At 36.5% G+C, this 21,613-nt stretch overlaps 1 protein-coding gene across 3 annotated transcripts in view; it reads left to right on the forward strand.

The window, feature by feature from the left end:
- LOC139967589 (exocyst complex component 6-like) overlaps window positions 1–16,143 on the forward strand; it is a 41,772-nt gene extending 25,629 nt beyond the window's left edge. For 2 of the 3 annotated variants that reach the window (XM_071971547.1, XM_071971548.1), the window contains exons 15-19: window positions 532–637; window positions 2,122–2,250; window positions 4,687–4,828; window positions 11,073–11,259; window positions 12,836–16,143. In XM_071971547.1, coding sequence (XP_071827648.1) covers window positions 532–637; window positions 2,122–2,250; window positions 4,687–4,828; window positions 11,073–11,259; window positions 12,836–12,968 — 697 coding nt within the window. In that variant the 3' untranslated portion in view covers window positions 12,969–16,143. The remainder of the gene's footprint in view (window positions 1–531; window positions 638–2,121; window positions 2,251–4,686; window positions 4,829–11,072; window positions 11,260–12,835) is intronic. The other variant, XR_011793048.1, reaches the window with a different exon arrangement.
- Window positions 16,144–21,613: the final 5,470 nt, after the last annotated feature.

Consider the following 21,613-nt stretch of genomic DNA (forward strand, 5'->3'; position numbering starts at 1 on the left):
AATGCTAAGCAGCTACTTAACTGTGTTAATCATAGCTTTCACCGTTAATTCCAATGGAAAGCTAATGAAGAGCTCCTCTTAAAGTTAAAAGCCAAAAAAGAAAAACATTGTCAAACGCAGTTGTATTAGCAAGATATGTGTTTTATTAAGTTATCATCATACTTTATGTTTTAAATGGTTATGATTGGGTCTTTGGAAAATATTTAGGATTAAAACCAGACTTTTAGTACAACAGCATGAGTACAAGTAATATTCCCCTTGGTATGAGTATCGGTACAGTGTTCTATGCACTAGTATGCAATAGTTCCTATACTACACACCAAACATTTAAGTATTGAGTACAAATCCACAAGGCTGAGTACATGTAACTATGCAATGACAATACAAGTTTGAGTAAGGACTCACTACGAGACTGGTCAACACTGTTAGCATCTCACATGTTTGTACAAGATTCGGAAGCATCTTCACTGAAAACTCTCTCTCAGAGGGGTTAAAGTGTAATCTGAAACATTGACCATTCTCTTCTTGTAGGACGCAGGGTGACAACATCCATGCCGCAAGGTTGCAAGGTGCTGGAATATTCCGAGATGCCGGCAGTGAGGCCGCTGAAGAGATCTACAACAGACTTGACCACAAGGTAAACACCTCTTGCATGAAACAACTCAAGTTTCAGGTTTAAAGTTAAAGGAATAACGAAGGCAGGGATCAAAGACAATTTATATTATCCAGTAACCTAAAAACTCTCTAACATTCGATTTTTATGTTAACCGCTTCCTGTATGACTGAATACGCTCGCTTTGAACATTGGCTCTTAAGGCTCACCACAATGCACAGCAAGCCGCCATTGATTACGTAATACACCTGAGATTCCATCTTGATGAATCGAGTATTAGAGAGTTTTTTAGGTTACTGAGTAAGATAAACTGTCCTTAATCCCTGTCTTCGTTATTTCTTTAATTAATATCAATACAGAAAATGTCAAGAATTCCTCATTTTTCTAGCGTTTGGTCTTTATAGCTCGTTTCTTCCAATGGGACGGAGAAATGCTGACAATTGTTTGCAGTTCCATGGCTTGCTTGGATGGAATTTGCTCTCTGTCACAGAGCATGATAAAAAAATGATATACAGCAGAGCTGTGTTACTTCCACACATGTGTACATGTGCACCGGTGGTAACGTAAATCAATGGGCAAAGCTACCCTATATCTCTCTGTTGTAGGAGTACTGCAGAGACAGACAATGAAACAGTCATTTATACATTGAAAGCAGAAATAATTCCACATTGCTGAGTGAAGAATTCATTTTAATATGTTGCTCCTTGACTAAAGATATGGTTGTTTGTCATTGGCTTATGTTTTGGCCAGATAAAATCTTTCATACTCACAGAAAATGGATCACAGAAGGTGGCTTGTGATGTCATCATGGCACATGTTCTTGAATAAGTCTCATCATCTTGTCATCGATTTGTTTTATTAGCTTACAAATTGTACAGTGAATGCAAATCTTCATCCGAATTGGTTTTAAGGATATTAATTCTTGTCCTATATAAATGATTAATTTTTCCCCCTGTACGGATAAATAAATTGTTGGAGGTTATAAAGATAAAACAGAGACATTTTCAACTCATCTGCCATGATGGTGCCAGTCTTTACACTGTTACCAGATATAAACTCATAAAACTTAACCAAATGGTAAAATGTCATATCTGTCTGTTTCAACAAGCCTGTGAGGATGTGGTTTCCATATATCAGTGCCAGACAAATAAACAGCATTTTAATTTTTCTTGAAACAGGCAATTTTGATCGTTAAAGGATTTTGTTAAGAAATGATTAAATTCTATGACAATGGAAAAGAATCTTAGAGATTTGATCAATTAGTCAATGTCATTACTTTGTATCTCCTTAATATTTGAGTTAAAGGGTCAGGGTGGGGAGGGGGTAGGGGGTGGGGAGGGGTTAGTGTCTCTTGAGCCTCCTGATTGGATCTGCTCCAAAATAGCTGCATTCATCCATCATGCCAGTCATGATTGGCTAATCTCTGTCACAGCAGATGTACTAAATATACAACCGAAATTACCAGCCATTGAATTAATTGCTGACTTTTCTGTTTTGATTTTCTACAGGTTAACGAATTCCTTGAATTGAGCTCTTACGATTGGTCGATGGAGGATTCAAATGGCAAAGCAAGTGATTACATTCTAGATATTATCAGTTTTCTGGAAGGAAGCTTCAAGGCATTTACAAACTTACCGGTGAGTAAACAAACAAGAGAAGTGATCCAGCAGGTTATATACAAATGCCACAGATTGACGTGTACTTTATTGAAAATGACCCTTTAAACTGCTGAGATTCATCAGTTAAAGTGACTGGACTATACAGTATAATACATGGACTAATAGGTCAGTGACTGGACTATATAGTATAATACATGGACCATTAGGTCATTGACTGAACTATATAGTCTAATACAGAGACCATTAGGTCAGTGACTGGACTATACATGGACCATTAGGTCATTGACTGGACTATACATGGACCATTGGGTTAGTGACTGGACTATATAGTATAATACATGGACCATTAGGTCAGTGACTGGACTATATAGTCATTATACATGGACCATTAGGTCATTGACTGAACTATATAGTCTTATACAGAGATCATTAGGTCAGTGACTGGACTATACATTATAATACATGGACCATTAGGTCAGTGACTGGACTATATAGTATAATACATGGACCATTAGGTCATTGACTGGACTATATAGTCTAATACATGGACCATTAGGTCAGTGACTAGACTATATAGTCTATACATGGACCATTAGGTCATTGACTGGACTATATAGTATAATACATGGACCATTAGGTCAGTGACTGGACTATATAGTATAATACATGGACCATTAGGTCAGTGACTGGACTATATAGTATAATACATGGACCATTAGGTCATTGACTGGACTATATAGTATAATACATGGACCATTAGGTCAGTGACTGGACTATATAGTATAATACATGGACCATTAGGTCAGTGGCTGGACTATATAGTATAATACATGGACCGTTGATTAGGTCATTGACTGGACTATATAGTATAATACATGGACCATTAGGTCAGTGGCTGGACTATATAGTATAATACATGGACCGTTGATTAGGTCATTGACTGGACTATATAGTATAATACATGGACCATTAGGTCAGTGACTGGACTATGTACAGTAGTCTATACATGGACCATTAGGTTAGTGACTGGACTATTTAGTATAATACAGAGACCATTAGGTCAGTTCCTCAGATGCAGCACAAAAACTCAGTGGGAAAAACAGACTATTATGGCCCCAAATGACATGCTTGCAATGAAGAACAAGATTTATCAAAGGGCAAACTTGCTTGAAAGTCGTCCAAGGATGCTCTGTTGTTAATGCCAAGTTAAATGGAACATGTTTTGGTTGAGTTTCTAGAATTTCTACTACAGTGGTTTCAAATTAATATTTAATCCTGCACTGATAAAGTAGACTTCAATATCATTTAGCCTTAAAGGAGCATTCCAGAATGATTATTAGCATTCAGATTTTTTATATGTTCTTCTTGGGACTATAACATATTAAGACTAAAATTCTGCCTAAAAAAAGCTTCCTTTATGATGTCTCTCTTGATTAGAAATGGTCCAAAGATGAGATTGTGAGCTCTTGGAAGGACTCTGGTTTGATATCTCATGTGTTATGTAATGTTATGGCTCATATGCTACAGAATATTTAGACCCAGTTAATTGTCATGGAATGATAAACATTCAAAATGACCTCATCTCCTAATCTATAAATCTCTAAAATATTTGTTTGGTTTGTTTACTTTATTTCTGCCATTAAATCACGATGATGTTCATTTCTGAAGACAAAGTTATAGCAATGAGGCAGCGGGACCAGAAGTAAGATAACTTTTTGAGTCTAGTCCCTTGCAAAGTAAAACGAGAAAATTAAAATTTATATAGTGAAAAGAAAAACATACCAAGACACATAGAAAACATACTCATAGGTGTTTAATAGAACTGGGTAAGAAAAAAGTATAATACAATGCTCAAAATGTAAAGGCAGAACTATACAAAATTATTCTTTAAAATGTGTAAAGAAGACAGTGTCTTAATGGAATATGGTTACCTTTACGTAGGAATCGAATTCTCTGCTAATATATTAGTAGATTTGAAAATAGTAAGGACTTAACAACTACAGTCTCTGAAAATTTATACAAATTATTTAAAAGTGCAGTTTTTTATTGCAAAGGGTGGTGTAAACAAAGTCATGTGATATTCACAATTAGTTAGGTAACCTTCAGTCTAGCAGAGAAATCTACATTGCATCTAGTTCAACTACAACAAATATGATTCCTTCTATAATTAGTATGATACTATGATTCTTACAGAGAGGATTTTGTGTTCCAAAAATATGATGTTTTTATCATTCATTAAAAATCCATTAAAGTTCATGTTTGGTCTTGTTGTTGGGTGCCATTTTGATATTTTTTATGGTTCCAATTTGTTGTTGTGGTTGTTATTGCTCTCATGTACTACTTTATCTTTCCTTTGATGTAGATTTTTGGCTCAAAATTCAATTCAAAATATGACGAAAATACAACTTTTTGTGGTCTAATTACTTTCATACATTTTCCTTCTCTTTTTGTCAGCAAAAAGTTGCCATCACGGCCTGTATGTCAACGTGTAAGTATCTGGCCTCGTCACTCATGGCCTTTCTCCTCGATGACAATCTCTGTTTCATCTCCATGGGAGCCCTGAGGCAGTTCAGTCTGGACGTCATCCAATGTGAACGTGAGTCAAGTCTTCTCTATAAGGTCATCAGGATTGGCCCCAAATTTTTCAGCATCCTAAAAAAAAAAATGCTGAAAAAGTTTTCAAAAGTATGTACCTGGTAGTTCGGATTCTCCAAAATATTTCCACATAATCAAATGTTTTCATATTAAAAAAATTAAATATCTCAGTGAGGGAAATAGATCAAGGATATAGTCAAATGTTTGATGAAGTCAGGAGCATGAGTGACCATTTTTCACCTTACTAGCATATTTGGGGCTGATACTGGTGACCATTAAATTCATTGTTCAATGCAAATCATTCTAGTCGTGAAAAGTTTTGTAATAACACATGAATTGAGTTGCCCCATCTTTCAAAATGAGACAAGATTTTGTTTTACACTTGAAAAGAATTTTTTTTTTTTCTGTGTGAGATAAGAACAAAAAACTAGGGTTTAGCTCAGTCTTAAAGAGTCAGGCTAAAGATGGATGCATACATAAATGATTACAGAGTATCAAATTCAAATATGGACACTTGTTTCCCAAGGACAGATATTTTCACGACAAAGATACTTGAAAGAAGACAGGGAATTACTGTCAACACATTATATTGTAGTGTTAAGTTTGGAAAGGGCCACTGAAAGTATGGGTTAAAGTTCTAATTTTGTTCCCCCGGGAAAAGACCACTGATGTAAATTGAAGAGACCAGTGATGTTTATTTGAATTAGCTATTTGGTATTATCATATTTTTGAAGTGTGCAAGTAACCAACTTTTTCAAATTAAAAAAATTCTGGAAATTTGAGTGAGACTTAATCATTGGAGAGTTCCAAGTAATCATAGTCCTGAAGTTTGCATATATTTATATTTATTATGAAGTATAATAGACGGCAGGCTTTTAAGACAGAAAGAGAGGAGACATAGAAAGAAGGGTGAGAAGGCGGAGGGGGAGGGAGGGATTGGGGCTGCAGGGGGGTTAAAGTATGTTTATGTGAGTTAGGTGGCACAAAAAATCTATTATCAATGATTATTCAACATAATTGCATCCAAAGGAAGAAACAGTTTTCTTGAATATTATATCATGCTCAGTTGTCTCTTAATTCTATTTGGATCTATCGATCAAAACTGGAATAATCTTGGAATAATGAACATATCTTTGATATGAAATAAATGCTCTCTTTGTACATCAAGAGGCATGAAGACCTCAGCTCATATTAATGTCTGAATTTAAACCATTTTTGCTGTCATTAAATGTCTTCCCGATCTGCCACAAGTGGGTAAGAGTCATCAGTCGAGGGTGTCACGGCACGGTGATAGGAATTCTGTTGTGGAATCTAACGACAGTCGTGGCTTCTCTCTTCGGATCTTCTTACTTCGATAAGAGCAATAGAATCATATTTTTCAGAGTGTCAAAAGTAATCGGATACCGAACTGAGAATGGCCTTGCCTTCTGCTATAATCTTTGACATCAAAAATTACAATTGTCGTCGCATCGTTGAGACGGTTGATCTTGAGGTTGTCTCTCCCATTTTAGAGCAGTTCCGCAAGGCGTATGCACCTTTTTGGTCTAGGTTGAAGTGTTTGGAGGAGGTTTTATTTGATTTCTGAGTATACTTGTAACCGGCCAGTTCATCGGAGCGTGGAGGTGGTTGACGGGTGGACCGAAAGGATGATAGATCAAATGTGTTGTTTTTCGTGTATAGTTGGAATTTGGGCAATGTGTTTCAGCAGAAGTATAATAAAGTCCTTGTTTTGTGCCCATAATGAACCCTGACAGTACATTTTAAAGACATTTTGAATGTAGTAAGAAAAATCCCCCCCCCCTCCGTGGTTGACGGGTGGACCGAAAGGATGATAGATCAAATGTGTTGTTTTTCGTGTATAGTTGGAATTTGGGCAATGTGTTTCAGCAGAAGTATAATAAAGTCCTTGTTTTGTGCCCATAATGAACCCTGACAGTACATTTTAAAGACATTTTGAATGTAGTAAGAAAAATCCCCCCCCCTCCCTCCCCTCCAAGTAAAAAGAGAAAGAAAGGAAAAGAAATGGGAAACCGTACTGTAAGTCTTGCAAAGGTATTTATCACAATTTGGGACTGTCAATCATTCTAAAGGGATAGAATGAAATTTTATGGGAATGGGGATAAGTTGTTTTTTGCTGTTAATTGCCACTTTTGTTCGTTAGGGTAAGGAGTCAAGCATTCCTCTTACCCTAATGAACAAAAGAGCAACCTTAACCTAACAAAAGACTTTATGCCTTATTAAAGACTAACATGTGTTGATCGGATAGAAAATATAATGATTTTACAGAAATTATAGCAATTATAAACAGAAATTATAGAAATTATGAATCAAAATTGAAAGCAATTATAAGATCTTTGAGAAATTATAAGGCAATTCTTTCAGACGGTAAAGAAAACAGACAGGTAGGAACCATTGACTCATATGCAGCAAAATTAAATGGAGATCATTTGAAGAACTGAATTGACAATATCTCATCAACATTTAATGAAAGGGAAGTCACATTCCCAGGTAGATACAGTAGTTAGACTCTTGATCTTCAAAGCATTTGGAATTTTCAGATGCTGGGATGACGGTGCAGTGTTCCTATCGGTTGTAACTTGTACCAAGGAGCAAGGCAAACCACTCCTCTTAAATTATTGCATTTACTATTTCACGGCTCATTTCCCGGAAAGAAGATAAAAAAGAAGGATGATTTTGACTCTTGAAAAGGTTAACTTGTCTTTGCTGCCAGTTATTGTTCTTTGTTAGTCCTGTTGTTAATTCTGTTAATATCTCAAGCAGATGTACAACCCTTGCATTTTGTGGGATTATCCTCCCCCGCCCAAACCCCCCCCCCCCCACATTTGTTCCTTAGTTAAGCAGCAGTTTTAGCAAACATCAAGTGTTGATCGCAGATAGACTGCAGTTGATCAAACTAACATAAATCTCTATGCTCCTTCCACACAAAAAGGTATCTTAATGTCAAGTAATGATTCAATCAGATTTTGGAATAAATTTATCATCAGACATGTTTAGTTACACTAGCTATGACCAGTGCACTGCCAAATTATTGACTCAAATACAACCCCCTTCCCCCCCCCTCAAAAAAACATGGGGGTTGTGAAGAGGGGGGGGGATGGATTCCTGCTGAATCTGGTCTCATCTGCTTGGTTTCGTGCACTAAAGTTTAGTTTGTTTAACAGACACGTTTGTTGTGATATTAATGTTGAATACTTGCAGAAAACTGGTTATTTTATCCCAAACTCAAGGCCACTTTTTCAAAAGAAATAACAAAAGTTAGCCTTACCCCTACAGCACTTCCATATGAAAAAGATATATTAAGGCCATTCCTACTTTGCTTGGTTTGTAAGATTCAGGTCAAAGTTGACATTGTCATGAACAAACTGGACAAATTACTAGTTCACTGCACCATTTCATGGGTAGGGCAGGTATATAGCCATATACACACGTAACATTATGAACAGATTTTAACAATGTTAGTATGCTATTAGACTAATTAATATCACATTCTTATGAGATTAAGCACTTCAGAACTTTCAAACAGACGTTTTCTGCAGTACTGTTTTGCCCGGTGGTGCAACATATACTTCCCTTATGCTACCTAAATTTTTTCAACTTCCTGCAAGTTGAAAGTTTTGAGCTGATTCCTTTTGATGATTCATTGCACGGCAGTTGATGAATAAAAGTAAACAGGAGATGGGATGTTTCTTTTTCCCAAGTTGTAATTAATCGGTGTCAAAGCTCACTACATTTTTAAAATCTCGGATTGGTAACACCTGTGTAGATTTGACACCCAACTTTAGTGTCTGTGTTTGACAATAATGGTTCCACTAGAGAGTTTTAATGTCAGATACTTTCTTCGTGAACCTTACATTTTTCCCTCGATAAGTAAACCAGAAAGCATAAATGAGTTGTATCAATTTAAAATGTCAATAAGATGTCTGAATAGCCTGGATATGTCCAGCACTCTGAAGACGTCCGACACCTCGGTCTTCTCAATTAACATGGTAGACAGAAGGCAGTAAACCTTATTGCGTGATAGCCGAAACTTTAGGAAAGTTTTATCGCCTCTATCGTAATGGCAAGAATATCCTCTTCAAGTGAGTTCTCATTCTATTTGTGCAACATAATACGACGACGAGGAGATCATTACAGAATGCTAAATCCCAAGAATGAAGATTTGTACAGTAATGTAAAGAAAGTAAAAAAAAAAAAAATCTGAGAAAATCATGCAATTGCAATTTGGTTAATACTATGTCGTAAGTGTTAGTATGGATCTTCCAACAATATTTTCAAGCACAGAACACCTTTATAGGTTATTTACAAAAGCACCAAAGTGGTGTGATATTTTTAGAAAAATAGAACCCCCCCCCTTCAAAACGGGGTACAGAAGGTGAACGGATTCCAGCTGAATTGAAATAAAAAGTGTAAGATGGAACAACATATTTGTGAAGAAACAAATTGATGCAGCTCTAGATGGTCATAATTTTTGTAATATTTCTTTTTGTTTTTACATTTTCCACTTGAATCATATCGCGAAGTGAATTGAATGAAACCACACAAGCAAATTAAACAAATGTGAAACAAATTCAACAAAACTAAAATACTGTGCAGCAAGATAGCAGCTGTATTGTTTTAATGCAACATAGAGGAAGCTATACATTTGGGCAGGAAGTTGAGAGGCGGGCAGTGTCCTGCCCCAAGTTTTGTGTGAAACCTCAAAAGTGTCCATTTCATAAATTTGAAGAGTCCCTTTTAGTAATAAAAATTACCCTCTTTTCCAATTTTGTAATTAAAACAGTGCCCCTCCCCCTTTGTTATTAAGAAATATAAAATAAATAAAAAAAGTGCAGTTTTTGTTGAAAATCATTCCTGTACAACTGATCAGTTAGACCAATGAACATAGGATCTATTTTTTCAAAATTGGATTGGGAAACTTTTGGTTGGCCCCTCAAATCAAAGTCACATGTCCAAATGCCCCTCAAGATTGTGTATCTCCCCCCCCCCCCTCCAACCACAGATTGAACCCTCTTTGGCCAACCCTGGATACACTAGAGAAAGCCAGTCTAGGTGGATAGGACACTAGGAGATTGTATTAGGTCAGAACTGAAGCCTTCCCAGCCTGTTTAATAGTTGACTTTCAAGGCTGGTGAATATGGTATTACATGTTTATATGAAACTACCAAATGGTTAAGATTTGTAATGTTGTAAAAATTTTACAAAATGAAAACCCTGTCTGTTGTCATAAAAACAATTATGACTATTGTCTTCTTTGTTAAATATATGTCATTGAAGTGGTTTGCTGTAGTAAAATGCACATTACTGTATGTCATTGATACATGACGAAAAGAGAAGAATAAAATTACACTGTTATCTGCTTCTTCAGTTGTTCAATGGCTCAATTCTTTCAAAGCACAAGTAACAAGATGGCTGCTAAATTACTTTAAAATTAATCTAATTTACTGCTTAAAGTTTTTACATTACAGATTAATTAACCAATTAAACAGGATTCAAAAACAAGGAAAATCTGCCACAATTAAAACTAGGAGTCTGAGCTAGAGTTTCTTTGAGGTAATCTGCAGAGATGTGGGAATGAATGGCTGAGAAGTCTTCAGAAAAACATCCCATGTGATGTGAAGAACCTTTAACATCGTTCCTTGACTTTGAATACCCTACTACTGTACTCTTCTGTGAATAAATATGTCGATGCCGTGGAAATGTTACGGGTTGGCTTCCCTATCAGAATGTACTTTTATTGTATCTACCTACCGTCTACAGAGATCTTAACTAATCTCTGGTTTTGACTTAATATGACACACACACCGCTGATCTGAGGAATAGATTCATTCATTTACTGGAGGGCAGATGCGATATCCATGAAATTTGCAACGACTGCGAACTCCTTCTGTTGACTTCCTTCTGATATAAGTAGGCCATGTCGCTCTCGTAAATACAGTTTGTCCGGGAAAGGACTTACAATTCTCATCACTGTGGAAGTTTGAACTCGATTTTATTAGCTGAATTCTAGCTTTTTTACTTGAAATTCTTGCTATTATTCCCTGTGCCATAGGCAGCGTCAAGAGTAATTTGCCTTCGCCTTACTTTTAAATAATACCCCCCCCCCCTTAATGCTAGTAATCTGCTGAATTGTCCCATGTTGATGAGTTTTAACATTCATGTTGTACATTCTGAAGTCATGACTAATTCGTCAATAACCGAATCTTATTTGTTTGCTTCTCTCTCAGTCTTTGTGAATTCGGAACCAGTTCCCGGATTCAAAGACGGTACTCTACAGATGACCTTTGTGGAACTACGTCAACTCCTGGACTTGTTCATCCATTGGGATTGGTCGACCTATCTGGCGGATTATAATAATCCAAAGAGACAATACGACAGAGTCACCCCACAAACTGCCATCATATTGTTGGAAAAGTACGCCCTGCTAAAATACTACGTCTTATCAAATTATGATATTATTGATATTGAAATATGTTTAGTTTGATATGGAATTATATGCAGCCTAAGGTGGGTTGGGGGAGGGGGGGGGAGGTAGAATGAATGTGTGTCAGAGGCAGCAGTCAGCTGTATAACCCTCTACCTAGTAAGTTGAACCTAAATTCTTAAAGTGCAATGGGTAGGAGGGTGATGTGTGAAATATTGGATATTCTGACCATTGATGAAAAGAAAGTAAAAAGAAAAGAAAAGAAAGGATTTAAAGCAAAGAATTGAAAAAGAAATAAATAAAATAGCAGACACATCTACTGTAGCTTTAAGTGATGTAGTCATTGTAGTGTTCACGCTACTGTGTTGGCTCTGCTAACTTGATAAAGAGGTTCAACAGAAGGCTATTTGTTTACTGTTTGGAGAGACTTTCACACGATTCTGACAGAGAGGGAAGGCGAAACCATCGCTTGAATGGCTTAAATAAATAGATGCCATCATGTTGAATACAAGAGCATTTAACCAAAGGGTTGTCTAATGGGAATAGGGAGAAGAATTCCCAGAATTTTACAGAACTTACAGAAGTTAACTAATGACTCCTATAAACTGCTGTGATGGATGGTTACTGTTGATTTGACCTTTCGTTGATTATTAAACCGGCTCGCTGGATGGTTATTAACATTGCCTGCTACGTACACGAATGCTTCAAAGAGTTGTTTCATACCATGTCATAGTCTGAGGATTTTCTAGCTTGCCAGATGGTTATTAACATTACCTGCTATGTACACGTGTACCGTGTCATTGTCTGAGGATGTTCTAGCTTCTTGAAGGATCGAGTATCCCTTGTGAAGGCTAATCATACTTTAGTTTCAAGGACCCGCTAATTAGATGACTTGAAAATGGAAAGCCTTAAACAACTCTCAAGTACATATTGAGATGGGTTTTATCTGAGGAGAGAGAGAGAACATCCAGTCTCTGTCTCTAACACTTCCCCGTTAACACTAAATTAGCGTTGACTCTCAAACCACTTGAAAAATTTGTGGAAGAAAAATTGTCCCTTAAGTGGCAGAAGTAGTCATTAAAGGGTCACCAAAATGTTAACATTTCATCCAAGTGGGGAGAGTTGAAACTTTCTTCTGTTGTGTAAGTGAAAGGAAGGCAAAAAAAAGTTTGACATGACTCTTCTGTTGGGAAACCCATGCAATTTCTTTTAAGGAAATTCCTAAATTCACCTTTTCAGACTTTGTGTGAAAGGAAATGGTTCTAAGGTTCTAAGGTTTGGTACTGTACTTAAGTTTTAACCTAACAAGTTATATATAACTTTTTATGTTAAAACTTAAGTACCAAACCTTGTAAACTGATTAGAACAAGTCTATAGACTTGTTTTTATAAAAAGCAAATAAATAAATAAATGCTGCAGAAAAGAATTGTAGTTTTGTATATGTTATGGAACAGCTCATCCAAAGGATGATATGGATGTAACTATTTATTTTTTTGTTCTCCGTCATTATTTGAGTTGATAAAATCTGAAAATTGAAATTGTTATATTATGTCTATATTTTTGCAGGATGAGGGATGCTGATAAAAAGAAAAACCTTTTTACAACATTCAAGAAGAATGAAAGAGACAGGAAGAAGTTGATGGATACAGTCTTAAAACAACTGAGAGCACTGACAGCGAGACCAGGACTTGGACATTGACCAGGGTATCCTGGACCAGTGGTCCTCAAAATGTTGGGTCCGTGACTCACGATGATCTTCTGAACGGTCATGGCTACGATCTACAAACATAAGACAATCTGAGCCAAGTAGCAAAATGCTGTTTTCTATGATGCTGGTGCCACAGTTTATATTATATCTAAGTGGAGAAGCTATTGATGATAACATACAAGTGGCAATGTCAAATTTAAATGTTTGCATTGAAAATGTTACAGGTTTTCATTCTACATGTCTCAAAACTGAGCAAATCGATGTCACACAAGTTAGCCATTTATTAATCACGAATATTCAACCTGTCGCTTAAAAAGTTGTTTTCCAATTTCCCTGGCTGTAAGTTTTTAACTCTGTATTGTTCATTTGTAAGGAGGTCTGTTAAGTTTTGTTATCCATGGGATTTAGCACCCAAAATTTAATCTTGGTTGGACAAAGTTTGTAAAGCTAGGTCCTAGTTTGTATGATGGCAGCATTGACTGTTTCTGGTACACAGACTTGTATGACTATCAGGGATGGAGCCAGAACTTTAGAAGGAAGGAGGTGTGACCACAAGGTGGTTGAAGCAGACTCCCTTGTAAGCAGACTCCCTTGTAAGCAGACTGTAAGGTGGTTGAAGCAGACTCCCCTGTCTGTGGGTGATCCCTCAGAAGAAAATACAATATTAGATGCAATTCTGAGGCATATTTAGGCTCTAAATAATGTCCATAATTAGGTCTACACACAAGGTTGTGCTAATAATTATTTTGTGTGGATTTAAAAGAAAGAGGGGGTGGGTGGGGGTGGAGCCCAGTGGATCTTTGTACTTGCTGTTGAAGCAAAGAAAGAAGATAGGGACCCAAAAAGTCTGTGAAGTATCTTGTAAAATAGATTATTGAGACTGAATTATTGAAGGATATTTACTCTACTCATTGAATAATAATCTCGAACAGCCGCACTGCCTGCAGCTCCTTGTATGGAAGCCTTGAAGGCCATGATCAAATTCATCATTTGGTACAGTCACGTTTGCAGTCGTTTCAACTGTAGGCCTATCTTAATGTTTCATGAACTTTGAAAGAGTTGAAATTAATGGCTAGAACAGGATCAAAACTAGTAACCTCAGGATTGTAAGTCCTGTGCTTGTAGATGTGGGAAGGGGGAGGGGGGGAGGTGAAGGGGGCCTCGAAAATCAAAGTAGTAAAATGTGGTAGATGGGTGGAGGCTGGGAGGTGAAGGGGGCCTCGAAAATCAAAGCAGTAAAATAGCAAAACCAAAAATCTGTGTTCTTTGGCTAAAAGTATGATCAACCGTATTAATTTGTTGGTTAAGCTGCTTCTTTCGTAAATCAGTGAATTCATTGAATGGTTAACCACTTTTTGAAAACTTTAAGTTTGACTTGACCCTCTGAATTATATTTCTACAGATGACCATGCCTGTGCTCTACCAGCTGACCTATGGCCAGCTCACCATTGGTAGAGATCTGGATAATGTTGCAGCTCAACATCTTCTCAAAATTAATTTTGTGATGAACTATATGTGCTTTCTTCTCTTGATTCTTGTCAATCTTTGCAGAATTTCTTGTCACCACGGTTCCGTAAACAGGCAAAGTTGGGAAAAAAAGGAGGATTTTAAAAAGGAGAAAAAAATGATCTTTTTCTGGGTTTAAAGAAGTCTTTGAATTTTGCTGGAAAAGTGAAGAAAAAGATCCTGATTTGAAGACTTCTTACTTTCATATCTACTTAAAACAATGTCTCTTTTCTGCAATAAGAACATTTATGCCCAGCATTTACACAACTTCGAATTGTAATTTTCTGTTCTAATGCACTTTCGAATTGACAATTGACAGACCTACTTTAGGAAGCCCAACACAACGTCATCTTTTGTGTGTAGACTGCAAAGTAAACCACGAAATATGGTTTGGCGGCTTGAAAAATTCTGTAATTTAATATTTTGTCGAAAGCCGTGTGAACCATGTATTTACTGAACCATTTTTATAATCTATGGGCACAGGTTTATGAATAAATTAAAATTGTTTGTCAAGATCGCCTTATATATGTCACGTGATAAATCAAAAGAAAGAAAGAAAGAACGTGACTTAGCCAAAATTAAAAAGCCAAATATAGACTTTGAAAAAGTAGGATTAGATGACATGGAGACAGATAGTTTGATCCTGCGGAAGCTTAGGTGGGATTTTACCTGCAATATATCAAATAAGATTCACCACAGGGGAGAAAAAAAACACTTCGCACTAAAGTTCAACTTGATAGTTGAAGAAACTTTCATAAGGTTGTCATTCTAGCAAATAAAGTGGACATATTGGTCACTGATGTTGATATTTCCACAAGCAGTCTGTTGCCACTTTATAGACATTAGAATGACCAATTGAAGCCTCCTCTGTGTCTGGGAGGAATAACTTGGGAGGGTCTGAACCTCCAGGAGATAGAGTACTTTTGAAAATCTTTCGCAGTTTTTTAGTTACACTAGAATTTGGGAGCCAATGACCTGTAAAGTGACCTTTAAGAGTGACCTTAAAGCAGGTTTTTGAGTTGGTTTTGCTAAATTATGTGATTATCATTCAATACTAAACACCAATAAAAAACCTGGTTCATTAGGCTCACGTGTCATGTTTCATTTCAGGAAGGTATCTGTCAGACAAACTGTTTAACTCTGACCGGAATCATTAGCTAGAGTCCTAAACTTGTTCATGCGACTTTTGTTTAATAAACAAAGAAATATGCCTTACTTTTGATCAAATGCAAATTCTTATTTTGAGCAATACTCGAGTAGGTTTTGTTAAAGTTGCTCACCAGGGCTATCCACCACCGAACTCCCTTCACGTAGAATCAAATTTTTATTTCAATCATACAAGACGAAATAATGATGATTTCTATTTTCAGTTGCAACTGAAGATGTTTTATTTTGCATTGTTATTATGTAGTTGTTGCCTTGGTTACAATACTAACACCTCGGTCTCTCGTCACCTTGTGCGAGAGAATTGATTGTTATGAAATGTGTATTAACTTATCTCCTCTTCCGTGTTTTTAAAGAAGACAAAATAAACTTAGAACTGTCGGTAATGTTGTAAGTTATGTAAATAGTGCAATATGTATAACCGTGTGTATACTGTGTAATTTCCTTTGCCATTAACTTGAAACTTGAAGAAAATAAATAGAATGAATGGACTTTACGATATATGAATCAATCTTTTCTATGTTTGTGGTTGACATTTCTTTCTTTCTTTATTTTTGCTACAACTCCTGAGGAGAGGCAGGGGGAAGGATTCGCTCATCTCCTTGTGTTTTGCTTTTTCATCAAATTGTTGAAATCTTTGAAATATTTCTCAATAATGAATAACCAAAAGAACTGACCGTAGAGGTATATGTACTTGCGGGTAGATGGAGGGAGATTTGCTAAACTGACACCCGTCTCTTATAAAAAAAAAGCTTGAATTTCTGCTACTCCTTGTCACTTTCGGTGGTCATGCACTGAAGAAGAGTAAGGTTTGCAAAATTCAAGTATTTCCTTGTTTTTGTGCTTTCCCACTGTCCTATAGATACTGCCTCAAGGTTTGTTCACTGCCCCACCTCCGCCCTGACATACTACCGCCTTCCTCCCCCTTCAGGTTTCGCATTAATTTTGAAATTAACGATAATTTCATTACATACCGCTACCAAATTTTCAAAATTGTACGTGATCAATAGAAAACACTATTCAAGACTATCATCAAATTATGATTCTATTGCATTCTAAAAAGTTCGTAGTCTGCTGGAAAGATTTTGCCTATTAAAATTTATCTCATGCAGAGAAAGAAAAAACGATATATTGCTGTTCTTCAAAGTTTTGACCTGTTTCTGAAATTGTTCGTGAAGTGAAACTTCGAAGAAAGTGGAGCAAATGAATTACATTTCTTCGGAGACATTTAAGAAATCTTATCGTAATCATTACAAAAAGATGCATAAGAGAAACATACAATACTGAAGGGATGAAGCACTGAAGTATAATCTCTCCTATTAACTGTAGACCGTATGAGTAAACGTCTTATGTATTTTACGTCCACACATTCATATATAGCGCCTTTTCTAAAGGTAACATACAGCACTCGATAGCAATCCAGTTTCTGAAAACGGAAACAGTCAATAAAATGACCAATCATGTCAGTGGAATATATACAGACCTCAATGATTACGACAGATGGCATATCTTACTTTCAAATAAATATTCTCATCTTATACACTTTTAGACCGTATATTACGTTTGATGGAAGGGTTGTTTTTTCTTCCAACGTATATGAGAATTGAAACGGTCCTCAGTTGCGCGTTACTTCAATCAGTTTCACCATATAATAGCCCGGCGTTATACAGCAATAATTTACATGATTTGTAAATATTCATGATACCAGGAATAGCTGGCGTCTGCCGATGATATCTTACCAAGATGGTGACTTCATGACTGTTACTCATTCCATGAATTTTTTTGAAACCATAAAAGAGTCGTATTACTTGTATTGGTTAAAATAGTTCGTATTTCACTCACGTGATGCATGTGTCATCATAACCCGGCTTGCTTATACAAAGAATTACTGTCGCACGGTCAATTTGAGTAGAAAATGCTTAAGTAAACGGTGGGCTTCTCGACCTTCCCTTTAGAGGGTCTCGACGGGTAGAAGCTGAAAAGAAGAAGGCCCAAGTATATATCATTTTAAAATAATACATGTAGCAGTAAAGAAATGCCTCAACTTTAAGTGCGTAAGCGATATTATTCAGCGAGTAAAGATTAACCGGGGATAGGCTATAGCCAACCATTACTGAGTTGCGTATGGTACATTATGTGTGGAGTACAACATCATATATTTCATGGCATGAGCTAACGTATAGTCCGTAAATAGTGCAGGAAAGTTTGGAGACAAGCTCAAACTCCCTGATCCGTATAAATATGGAGTTAACTGGAATACATATATTATAAAATGGCTTGGGAATGAACTTGATATTAACAATGCGTTAATCAGAGAATAGTAAGAAATAACGCGATACACTTTTAAGGTATGGATCTGTACTATATCCGCACCACACTATATTACAGACACGAACGATTTAATGACATATCCACGACAACAAAAGCCTCGGCTGTGACTGTGTCCCATCATGAATGCGTTTCGTCGTTAGTGTTGTGTTGGGTTGTTAATTTTTCGGTTAAGTGTGGACTAAACATTTGTTTTAGACAAGTAAGGATCTGATAGTTAACAAATGAAATATATACGTAGCTGATGTTTTGCCACAATGGTCATGTATGAATCACTATATTCGACACACGATTAAACCGTGGCACAACGGCATAATAATTACAAAAATGGCAGCCCCTCTGTGTAATGACATCTAAACCATAACATCTTCCAACTGATGGAACTGTTTCTCTTTTTTATTGTTGTTATTGTTGTTGGGTTTTTTCGTTTATCATAAGCATTTAGGCTAACGCGTAAGATTGAAATGATAATTGGGGTATTTTCTCATTTTACCGTTAACCCTAACTTCCACACTATACATCTCGTCCCAGTTTCAGTATAGGGAAAGTGTTATTGGAGTGCGACCTTAAGATACAATGTATTCATCAAAGACACGTCTTGGACTTTGACTTCCTTTTTGGTTTTCTTAAATGTTCTGCCGATCAGAATTAGCCAGAAGGTAAACTTCTCATTCGGGTTCTGGTGATCGTTGACACCGTAGTTTATCATACAGGAGTATTTAAATATAATCCAAGTTCAATGGCCCAAACCATTCATGTCTTCAGACTACAATTTCGATGTAATTACGTAAACCAACGCCATTTAAGATGTCCTTGTTTTTCTGGACCATCTTCCCGCCATTACTTTTGTAACTCTATATCGTTCGATGAATTTGACTTTAAGTATTATTATTATTCATTCACAATATCTGTACTTTAAAAATTGGTTATCTAGGACTACATAGCTTGGAGATATTGACTCAACTTACAATATAAACCCTATAATGCAGCACTTTTGGAAGTGCCTCGGTGCTAGAAATAGTGTTTATATAGAAATGGACATGTCCGTAAGGGCTCACATTTCTACACTTTGAAGTAGCCATTTACTATAGTATACGCCTCGAAACAGGAGGAAACGTTGAACAACACTTAAAAAGTACCCTCACATCTTAAAGCAAGATGAGGCCTTCTTTTGACATGACTTGCAAGTTTCAATTTCTCTCTAATCATAGCTTGGCGCGAAAATTGAGGCATTTCCTTCCAACAACTTAACCTTGTACGTAAAAGACTTTACACATTGCTACTCGTTGAAGTACGTTCGATTGCAGAGCCTTTACAAAGTGAATTTTCGACACGTTCTCTCGAGGGCCGTTTAGGACATTTCCCTGTTGTCAGCCTCAGAGTAAAACACTTGAACAGAGACTCTAGGTTCATCCGCCCTATTGGTGCGTGATCACGACCGTCAGACGCAAGTGCGCAATAGGGTCACGTGGTTGATGTGGTCATCGTCAATGAAAGGTATATTCACCCATTAAAGGGATACGCGTATACCCATGGTCATGACTTTGTGGACTAATATAGGCTATAAAATTAAGGGCAATCAATGACGTACAATGCTAAACGTGGAGTGGAATGTGTGCGGATACAGAATAAATCGTTAGACTTTTGTCAGAAGGCCTACATCTACTAATCTCCTGCAGTAAACGTAAGCAGCAATTATTCATTGGTATACGTGACGATTCTTCTTCCTCTTTTAGCAATCTCCTTCTCCGTACTCAGACGAGTCCTGTAGTTCTTGATTGGGCATTATTCACCTGATAGTTTATCATAGTAATTGTTGTCCTGGTTCATCATTAGATAAATTCCCGTCAGTATATTCTTATTTTCGTGATTTACAGTCTTCAGGTTTGTAACAAATTATTGCAAAGAGCGAGAACTCATCTAACTCTATATGAGAGTGTATACAGGGTGGTTCACCGTTAGCAATCTTCTCCTTTGTTGAGGAACTTTTTTTTTAGGGGGGGGGGCTAAATTTTTTACATCTTATCGAGTAAAAACCACTTACTAATTTTATAAGAGCTTTGATAAGAGTGACTTCCACTACTTATAGGAGTGATCATCCTGAACACTTTCAAGAAGTAAACTCTCACTCTCTGGACTCTAGAGTGTTGAGTCTAAAAACTTACATTCTATATGAAACACTTTCCTTGATTGAGAATACCCTTTGGCATTTTCACATGCAGTGACCTTCAAGACCTCTTGACTGTGGCTCTGACTTTTAAGTAATTAAAACATTAACTGCGTGAGGCTTGTCTGGTTACAGACAAAGTTTTAATGAACAATTTTCGAAGGTTTCTATATATATATATATATATCGATTTCAAATGATGAAGAAAAGGTCGAACTCTTTTTAAGTTTTGTTTTTCAAATTTGTTTGTTTATTTAATACTAATTTGGTTAGTTTCCTGCTGGACGAAATATCATAGTGAATCGAATGGAATTATTTGTTCAGCAGACTTCATTTCGTTCAGCATACTTCATTTATAGCATACAGGAAGAAGAAATTATATAGTATTTAAAATTGTTAGTAAATTTACGGGTTTGGTCCCGGAACAGCATGGCTGAAAACAGAAAACAAGTTACTCTGGTTTTCAAGATCTTCAGCTTCAAAATATTATCATTCTCTGGAATGCTGATTTAAGGTTTACTTGATGATGACGTCAGCTCCTCAGAGCAGGTATAACTGTTGATGTTTTCCATTGTTTCAATTATTTAATCAAAGTATGTTCTTTTTAGCTTTATATAAACAACAGAGCGCATCTGATATAGTTTAACACCGTTTATCCTGGACAAATTTGTAAGTAACTGTAAACATGTTATTTGAGGTAATTAAAGTCTTATATTTTCGTAACGCTTTTGTGTTGCAACTGGTGGAATGGACCTAATGATCGACCTGTTACATTGTAAGTAGTCCAGCTACCTACCTTAAATGATGACACCAAGATGTTTAGAAATAAGCAACAATGAGCCTGCGATGTTTAAAGGGTCGTTTCAAATAAAAATTTGGGACAGAAATACAGTTGTAACGAGAGCAGTATAGTTTGGAAGGGTCTACAAGATATGAACATGAATGCTGTGCTTAATTTTATCCTTTAGGTACTGACTCGTAAATAATTACCCAGATGTTATAACCAGGCCTATATAGTCAACCCAGCTCGGACAATACCCTTGTTCATGTTTCAATGTACACGCTTGCATGCTAATATATCACATTCAAAGAAAACCTAAGTTTGACATCCAACTCGTCGCTATACTAACACTCCTAGGTTTTTCATTTTCCAAGTAGGAAACTTCGTCACGTTCTTCTGCGACACATTAAGATATTATCTGAGGAAAACAAATGCAAAGGCAGACGATCCAAGAAGAATGATGTTTTACCTGAAAAAAACGGTATATTTGAATTTCTTTTGATTCATATTATCGTGCTCACTCTATTCCAGAAGGGGTCTATCGATAAGACAGCATGCTTCCCTTAACATCTATTAACTCTAAAAGAAAGGCAGTCCCATCGAAGTCCGAAGAAACACTCGATTATAGAGTGAAATGGTCTCCGTTGTCATATATTTAGTAAAATGAAATTAGCTGATCTGATAGTGGCC

Source organism: Apostichopus japonicus, chromosome 5 (genome assembly GCF_037975245.1).
Source record: "Apostichopus japonicus isolate 1M-3 chromosome 5, ASM3797524v1, whole genome shotgun sequence".
NCBI lineage: Eukaryota > Metazoa > Echinodermata > Holothuroidea > Aspidochirotida > Stichopodidae > Apostichopus > Apostichopus japonicus.